The sequence below is a fragment of the Nannospalax galili genome, unplaced genomic scaffold (genome assembly GCF_000622305.1).
Source record: "Nannospalax galili isolate Female #2095 unplaced genomic scaffold, S.galili_v1.0 scaffold127, whole genome shotgun sequence".
Classification (NCBI taxonomy): Eukaryota; Metazoa; Chordata; class Mammalia; order Rodentia; family Spalacidae; genus Nannospalax; species Nannospalax galili.
Genome location: NW_008360326.1, coordinates 4228458 through 4237877, shown reverse-complemented (window position 1 = coordinate 4237877; position 9420 = coordinate 4228458). Strand labels below are relative to the sequence as shown.

The 9420-nt window shown below is 44.4% G+C and overlaps 1 protein-coding gene across 1 annotated transcript; it reads right to left on the bottom strand.

Moving 5' to 3' along the window:
• Positions 1-1594: 1594 nt before the first annotated feature.
• Cxcr2 (C-X-C motif chemokine receptor 2) lies at positions 1595-9170 on the bottom strand. Its single transcript, XM_008825694.2, has 2 exons — positions 9089-9170; positions 1595-3136 (listed from the first exon to the last, which is right to left on the bottom strand). Exon 2 carries the CDS (start codon positions 3116-3118, stop codon positions 2039-2041), a length of 1080 nt encoding a protein of 359 aa, XP_008823916.1. The 5' UTR covers positions 3119-3136; positions 9089-9170; the 3' UTR covers positions 1595-2038.
• Positions 9171-9420: the final 250 nt, after the last annotated feature.

Here is a 9420-nt window from a genome sequence, read left to right as displayed (position 1 = left end):
AAAGGTTTGTGGCATGCCTCAGAGACCCCTGGGGGGCACTGAACACACACACACACACACACACACACACACACACACACACACACCAGCAAAAACAAAAACAAAAAATGTTTCACTCAGGAGGGTGGGTTCGGACTTCCATCGTAGAGGCTCTGATCTCAGCAAAGCATGTATGAAATTCTCAATAAATTATTTATTTTAAAAAAAAGTTTCACTCAGGTCTTCTGCTCACCTTAGCCCCGTCTGTCTGTAGCTGTTTGGAAGCTTTTGCTTAGTAGTAATGAAATAAATACCCAACTACAAGTGGTTTATACATTAAAAAAGACATTTAATGATCACACTTTACAAAAAATTATAGGTAGATAGTTTCTACATTGGTTCAGTGGTGAAATGGTGAAAGTACTTTTTTTAGACCAAGATTTTTTTTTTTTTTTTTAAGACAGGGTCTCCCTGAAACCCCAGTTGGCCTGGAATTCACTATGTAGATCAGGCTGGCCTTGAACCCATAGAGATCTGCCTGTTTCTGCCTCCTGAGTGCTGGGTTTAAAGGCGTGCGCCATTGTGCCCGCTGTGGCAGGCTTGCTTGTTTACTTAGTTTGTGTTTTGCACACCAGTACCTAATTATTCTGCCAAGTCAGGAGGAATGTGTTGATAATTTAGACAAGATGGTTAAATGGAGGAGTTCACAACAAGTATCTGACTGCTCCTTGACCCTCAGATACAGGTGGGAAAAACAGCTGTTGAAGCTAATTGAGCTAAGCAAATGGTGGCTATCTCTGATGTTCTTCTGTATAAAAAGGCGGAGCTAAAATAAACCGGGGCTGCAGTCTCTACTGACAGTCCTCCCAAGTATCTTTTCTCTGTCTCTTGTTTTTTCTTTCAATCCTCATGCCCCCTTTCAGGTACTGTCCGCCTTGGCCGGCTGGCACCGACATGCCTGGCCTGACCAAGATTTTTTAAATTGAGGTAAAACATACATAATAACAATTACCATTTTAGCTCTTCTTTGTTGTTGTTAAAATGCTAGGGTTCAAGCCTGCATCCTCTTGAATGCTAGGTAAGTACTCTACCAGTGAGCAACACACTGACCCTCATTTTAACAATTTAAGTGCAGGGGCATCTAGCACTCCCACAGTACTGTACAGTGACCACAGTGTCCACCTTCAGGACTTTCCTATTATTCTAAACTGGAGCTGCCCATTGAACATTAACTGCCCATCCTCTCCTCCAGCCTTCAGTAAGCACTATTCTGCTTTCTGTCTCTGTGAACTTGACTATTCTTGGTATTTTCTAAATGGAGTCATATAATGTTTGTCCTTTTGGGCCTTGTCTGTTTCACTTAGTATGATACTTCCAAGACTTACCCATGTGGAAATATGTATCAGTCCCTCATTCTTTCTCATTGTGGAAGTGTCTCTTGGGCAATCATTTGAGTTGCTTTCACCCTTGATTCTTATGAATAATGCTATGGACATTGGTATACCAATGTCTGTTTGAGTCCCTGCCTTTTGTTCCTTTGGGTTCATACTTAGAAGTGAACTTGATGGATCAAGTGGTGAGTCTGTATTGACTATTTTAAGAAAACCTGCTCCTCTGTTTCCCACTGTGTCTGAGCCATGTTACATTTCCACCAGCAATGTGTCAACCGTCCCTTTCTCTACTTCCTTGTTGACACTTGCTATTTTCTCTTCTCTCTTATTTCCTTTTTTCTTCTGATAATAACTCTCTGAGTGTGTAGGAAGTGGTATTTCAATGTGACTTTAATTTACCATTCATAGAAAACAGAGTTTTCTAAGTTTTGGGCCCAGTGGTAGGATGGATCAACTCTATCAGTAGGCATACCAGTATGGAAAGGAGTGAGCAGCCAGGGCACACATTCTAAACTTCGCAATGGGGTTCTGGTAAGATATGGCATCTGTGCCTCCGTGTAACCATAGTAGAGGGGCTGCATCAATTTGAATACCAGGAACAGTGTAGATATGAGCAATAGGGAATGGCAAGAAGGAGCCCTGAGGGGCTGCAGCTTATGTGGGCGGTCTTAGAGGGTAGTGGAGGTGTTCCCTGAAGAAGAGCCAACAAAGGAAGGCCTGCTTTCCTTGGGAAAGAGCTCCTTGCTGATCAGGCCATAGGTAGCCATGATCTTGAGGAGTCCATGGCGAAACTTTTGGCCTATGAAGGCATAGATGAGAGGGTTAAGGCAACTGTGGAGGAAGCCAAGAATCTCAGTAGCATCCAAGGCCCGGTCAATGTCATTGTGGCGTGCACAGGTCTCCTTGATCATTTGGGTCCTCATGAGGGTGTCCGCAAGCAGGACCAGGTTGTAGGGCAGCCAGCAGAGCAGAAAGACCAGCACAACAGCAAAGATGACCCTCATAGCCCGGTGCTTCTGGCCCATGTGGGCCTTAAAGAGCGTGCGCAGTGTGAACCCATAGCAGAACAGCATGACCAACAGTGGCAGGAGGAAGCCAAAGACTTGAGGCAGGATTCGCAAATACAACCGCCCTTGGGCTGTGTTGCTACCTATGTCTTCATAGCAGATTGGGCTGAAAGTGGGTGGTTTGATGGCTTTACGTAGAACCAGGATGGGCAGGGACAGAACTGCTGACAGTCCCCACATGGTTAAGCATACAAACTTGACCAAGTGCCGCTTCTGGATCAGTGTGCGTGTGGCATGGACAATGGCCAGGTAGCGGTCCATGCTGATGCAGGCCAGTAGCCAGATTCCGCTGTAGAAGTTGATTTCCTTCAGGAACGAGGCTATCTTGCATATGGGTGTGCCAAAGGTCCAGCCCTTAACTTTGGAGGCAGCCCAGATGGGCAGGGTCAGGGCAAACAGCAAATCAGCAATGGCCAGGTTCAGCAGGTAGACATCAGTGACAGAGCAAGTGCTCCGGCTGTGTAAGATGACCAACATCACCATGGAGTTTCCCAGAAGGCTCAGCAGGGTCACCAGGGCATATATTACAACTATAACATAACTGTTGATTTCGAGGCTCTCTGGCCGGCATGGGGCGGAATCTGATAGAATAGGTGGCAGGTAAGAGCTATAACTGTAATTATCAAGATCTCCACTGAAAAGGTCGTCAATGATGAAATTCTCAAACCTAATTTCTCCCATTTTGAGGTAAACTTAAGCCTGCCAATAGAGAAGAGATAAGGGTTACTACATAGCAAAGTCATCCTGATTCTTGCCCACCCACCCAAGAAAATGGGATAGGAAGGATTTTTTGCATTGGCCTTGCATCTTACAAGAAAGTAATTTTTATTTCAAATTTGAAAATGATAGGAGAGTTGAGCTTATCAGACAAATTAGTATTAAATATTATAGTTATTACATTATTAGTAATAAATATTACAGTTATTACATAATTAGTAATAAATATTACATTTTGATACTGATTACAGTTCTTTCCAATATCAGGTAGCCTTGGTTGGCCTCACATTTGCAATGTAGCCAAAAATGTATAAATATATTATACACATGTATGAAAATAAACCTATTATTATGTACGATTAATACATGTTAATAAAAAAGGTTAACTGAAGAGTGCACAGTCTTGCAAAGCAAATATTAAAAAATAATAAGAATAACAAAAGTGGGCTGGAGATGTAGCTCATTTGTCTAACATGCACAAAGCCCTGGGTTGGGCTTCCAACACTGCAAAAAACAGGTATGATGGCGCAAACTTGTAATTCCAGCACTCAGCACTCTGGCAGCAGAGGAAGGAGGATCAAGAGTTCAAAGTGGGACTGGAGAGATGGCTCAGTGATTAAGAGCATTGACTGCTCTTGCTGAGGACCCAGCTTCAATTCCCAGCACCCATACGGCAGCTAACAATCATCTGTAACTCCAGTTCCAGGAGAGCTGAGGCCATCTTCTGACCTCCATGGGCTTTGTATGATACCAGTGCACTTACATACACTCAGGCAATACACTCATACACATAAAAATAAAAATAATAAAAATATTTTTAAAAAGAGTTCAAAGTCATCTTCTGTTACATATATTTAAATCTAGCCTAGACTAATAGGAGACTCTGTCTAGAAACAAAATAAAAATGATAGGGTGGGGGAGGTAGATTATTAGGTAAAAGTGCTGCTCAAATCTGACCACCTGAGTTTGATTGATCCTGGAACTGAAGTAAAAAGCCGATAATGCTTTTAAATTTTTTTAAAGATTTACTTATTTTTATTTTATATGTATGATTGCTTACCTGCATATGTTAGTGTACAACGTGCATGCCTAGTGTCCCTAGAAGCCAGAACAGGGCATATCCCCTGGAACTGGAGTTACAGGAGTTGTGAGCTGTGAACTATGTGGGTACTGGGAACTGAACCTGGGTCCTCTGCAAGAGCAGCAAGTGCTTTTAGCATCTCTTCAGTCCCCACCCTTTCCCTGTGAAGCTGTGAGGGAGCTCCTGCTCCTTGGCAGCAAGGGTGGACTCAGTGTTCCATAGGGAAACCATATAGGCCAGGATGGAGGCTCAAAAGAGAGGACCAGGAAAGGACAGTGATGCCTAGTTATGGGAGAAGGGTTGGTTTTGGTGTTTGTATTTTAATCTACCAATCTCTAAATGGGATGAGTTAGTGGCTGAAGGGACCATGAAAGGATGGGGAGATGACACATTTTAGATGTGCTTTGTGCAAGATTTCCCTTGGTCATCACAAGTTGTATGGTGAGCCCTTGTTTACTAGTTAGGAGACTTGTAAGGCCCAGAGAGGCTCAGTAAGTGGCCTGTGATCACAGGGCTGTTGTGGCACAGCTGGATTCCAACTCTACTTATAAATTTTAGTTTATCATTAGAAGCTTACACTTCATATGTTAGGTATATTTATTAGATAAACATTTTGCTTTACTCATTATTCTTGCTGATTGGCCCTGCACATGTCAAGCACACATCTTATTTATTAAAAATATTTTATTTATTATTTATATTTTAATTTTATGTGTATGAGTGTATTGCTTGCATGTGTGTGAGTGCACCCATGTCATGCAATGCTCACGGAGATCAGAAGAGAGTGTTGGATCCTCTGGAGTTGGAGTTATGAATGGTTGTTAGCCACCATGTGGGTGCTGGGAATTGAACCTGGGTCCTTTACAAGAGTAGTGCTCTTAACCGCTGAGCCATCTCTCCAGTGCCCCCACAAGCATACATCTTATCATAGAGCTACACCTTCAACTCCATATATTTAAGTTCTTGAATTATTATTGAGTCAATGTGGGTACAGCTCTTTTTTAAATTATTTTTATTTTTTATGTGTATGAGTGTATTGCATGCATGTATGTGAGTGCACCCGTGTTGTGCAATGCTGCAGAGGTCAGAAGAGGGCTTCAGATTCCCCTGGAACTGGAGTTAAGGATGGTTTGTAGCCACCATGTGGGTGCTGGGAATGAAACCTGGGTTCTCTGCAAGAGCAGTCAGTGCTCTTAACTGCTGAGCCAACTCTCCAGTCCCTGGGTACAGTTCTTATCATTCAAAAGCTTGGGCATCACTATCTTTTACTATCTATTAGAATCCCAAATTAAAGAATCAGCTGTTGCTGGAATGACAAACCAAACACCCTTGAACTGACTACTCTGTCGTGTTTTCCATGACCCAGTGGGAGCTCCCCACTGAGTGGAAGTGTCAGCTCCTCTTCAATCACATGAGACCAGAAACTCCAGAGATGTGATGAATTCTAGCTAACTGCATGAAAACCCTCAAGCCCGTGAGCATTTATAAGCCTCCAACATTTCAGCTAATCTTTTTAAGAACAAATAACTCATCATTTTACTACAACTCCAGCTTCATTCTCTCTAGAATAAAGTCCATAAATACTTGCATTGAAAACAGGGTGTGGAAGTCCTCAGTGTCTCCAAACCCAGTTGTAGCCCAGGCAAGGAGGACAGGCTGGCTAGGGAAGACAGTGGGCTGAAGGCAGGGGGTGGGCTGCAAAAGTAGCCCTGAGTGGGTTCCGGAGGGTGCACGAAGGAGGCAGAAGTTCTCCCTTTGGGGTAGGGAGATCTAATGGTGAAGGGTGAGGGTGAAAGGTCTGCCAGGGAGGGGGCACATACCCAGGATCAAGATGGGTATTGGGGGACAGAGAGTCATTCTGGGTGGTGGTAAGGAGTATTCCAAGACTCACCAGGAGGTTGGCTTTTCACTTGTGGACACCTTCTCCTGGACAGCTGGGTCAGTGAAGGGCAGTGATGGTAAGAATTCTCTGGAGGAAGTGAGGGGCGGATTATATTGCTTAAGCAGGGGAGGAGCTCCTTAAGAGTGCAGGCTGCTTTTGATGTTTTGAATGTGAATTCCCAGGCCAGCCCACGGATAGAGTCCTTGGATTTGGATTTGGATTGAAAGAGTTCATATACGAAGAGACCCTGTGGGGTTTTCTAGGATCTTTCCAGCTCTCAGGAGAAAACTGAGGTCCAGACAAAGGGAGGAGTTTAGAACACTCAGGATGACATCTCTCACGTCTTTGCTACGATCTGGAAGCCCCTGGTCCCTGCCACTAGCTGCCGGGTCTGCCACTTGGCTGCAGCTTGCTCTCAAGATGGGGACGCTCAATCAGACAGCAGAGGTGGCTGTTGAACTTCTAGTAGCTTTCCTCCCCGGACCCAGTGCTGCTTGTCTCCCCTCTCTAGAGTCTTCAAAAGCTACCCAGACTCCTTCTCAGTAGCGCATCCCCATGAGCGTCCTCACCCGCTAGGGCCCGTCCTCCCTCTCATTTTCTACTGCTCTCTCCATCCATCTGCCCTGACCATGAGTCCACCTATGGGTGTTGTGCCTTCTCAATTTATTTACTTGCCAGTGAGCTTGAGAATTTCAACTCTGTGGCATCTCAGACCCATTCTGGGAGCCAACACCCACTCGCTCATTTGGAAGTGAAAACTCCATCCGGGTCCAAACACATTGTGAAAAGTATTGAGTGACACCAGGAACACATCTTGTCCCCTTTGCTACTGATTCCAAAGGAAAGGATTGTACAGGGTGAACCAGGATTACCCATTTCCTGCCTCTTCCAACCATCCTTCAGGGGACAATGTCGCAATTCCACTCTTTACTCTTTGTCCCAGAGCTTAGAGTACACAGGCTGCTCCTGGAGCACACTCACTGAAGTGGCCTACTCTTAAGGTAAGAGCCCTGGAGTCCAATTTCAGTAAACATTCCTTGGTATCTGTCACCTTCTCTTTCCCCTGAGGGGAAAGAATACAATGGTACCTGGCCAGTAGATGCTATACCAGATAACAAGAGGCTCATTACACATAGAGAGGAACAGAGGGGAACAGAGCAAGCTGAGTAACTCTGGGTATGTTATTTCTGATTCTCAGTTTACTCGTTTGCAAAAGGGGGAGGCAGAATACAAGTCATTGGGTTGCAGTGATGATAAAACAAGGGATTCCTTGTGAACACCTTAGCACTCACATGGTCTTGCACACACACACACACACACACACACACACACACACACACACGCAGTGCAATGCTAGCTTGTACTATGAGTCCTAGAATAGAGATAAGTTTATCTATGGACGACTGTTCTCTTCTACCACATCCTCAGTCAAGATCAAGGGAGAACAGCAAACCTGATTTTCAGGGCCAGTCTCCATCATATGCTCTGACCTGGTTAACAATAGTCATGTAAGCCATAATCCAGATTGCCTACTAGGTTACAGCCTCATGGGCAAAAGATACTGCACCACTTTTTATTTTTCAGTCTTCATGCTGACCCCAGGAATCTGGCAGTTTCAGGGGGAGGAAATCAAGACCTGAGAGATTACACAATTTACCTAGAATGACACAGCTGAACAGGTTTGTAAATATTTTTTGTTTGGTTTTGAGATAAGGTATAACTCTGTAGCCCTGGCTGCTTGGAACTCACTATGTAGACTAGGCTGGCTTTGAACTCACAGAGATCCACCTGCCTCTGCCTCCTGGGTGCTGAGATTAAAGGCGTGCACCACTGCCTAGCTGGCTGTAAATATTTTCAATGGTATTTTTTAGTCTGCTCTTAAAGTTCTATTTTGTAAGTGCCACAAGGAGCAGGAACCCAGCATCAAGTTTCCTAGCTCTGTAGACTGCTCTGTCCTAGACAATCAAATATCATCGGTGTCAGAAAGGAGCCCAGATTGGACATTTCTCAATTACCCACTTCTGTTTTTTGTTTGTTTGTTTTGTTTAGAGATAAGACCTACTGTGTAGTCTAAGCTGGGTTGCATGAGACCCTGTCTCAAAATGAAAAAAAAAAAAGAACTTAAAAATAAACTTCTAATCTTGGTCCTGCTCTTGAGAGTCAAGATGAAAGCATCATTTCTCTCTGGGATTTAGGGGCTTTTCTGGAAGACAGCAGATTGTTCTAGAGCTTTTTTTGTCCAGAATTAAAGCTATAGCCCATTTAGTTCCCTAAATGAAAATAATTAACATAGAATATAAATTTACTTTTTAGGGACTTGGGGAGATGGTTCAAGTGGGTAAAGGCAATTGTGCAAGCCTGATGATTTCAGTCTGATTCCTACAACCTACATAAAGGTGGAAGAAGAGAACTGTCTCTACCAGGTTGTTTTCTGACCTCCACATACTTACTATGGTATGTGTATGCATATGCGCCTGAGTGTACACACACACACACACACACACACACACACACACACACATGATAATTTTTTTTTTCTTTTTGAAGCAGGGTCTCCCTGTAGCCCCAGCTGTCCTGGAACTCACTATGTAGACCAGGCTGGCCTTGAACTCACAGAGATCTGCCTGCCTCTGCCTCCTAAGTGCTGGGACTACAGGTGTGTGCCACCACGCCCGGCACACACGATAATTTTTAAAAAAGGAATTCACATCATTGGCTATACTGGCCACATTTCAAGGACTCAATAAACACAGGTGACCAGTGGCTACCATACTGGATGGTACAGATATAGACTGTACCCATTATCATAGAAAGTTTTCAGCACCAGCCAAATGAAAATGCAGATTTCAGCTGTAAGTTTCTACTCTGCATCACACTAGTCTCCAGGGCCTCAGGGAAGGTAGAAATTTCCAGGTGCCTTCCACCAGAAATATATCCCCATCCCCAGTAGGCAATCGGATAGCTCACCTACCTGTACTTTCTCCACGCTACTGTTGTGAGTGGAGTGACCACTGACACTGTCTCCTATGACTGAAGGCTTGGTAGCAGTCAGAGGACTGGGCAGGAAGAAAGTGAGGCAGCTGTGATGGGGAAGCTTCTGACCTGGCTGCCAAAGGGGAAGTCCTGGAGGCCCTTGGGTCCACTGTCCCACCCCAGGAGAGACATCCTATAGAAGAGTAGCTAGGTCTGTTCTGAGGCTCCAACCTTAGGTTCAGATTCTACCTGATGATTCTGGGATGAGATCTTGGGATTTCATGCTCTCTGATGGCTTCTGGAGGAACTTGCAAGTGTGAAACTGGAGGC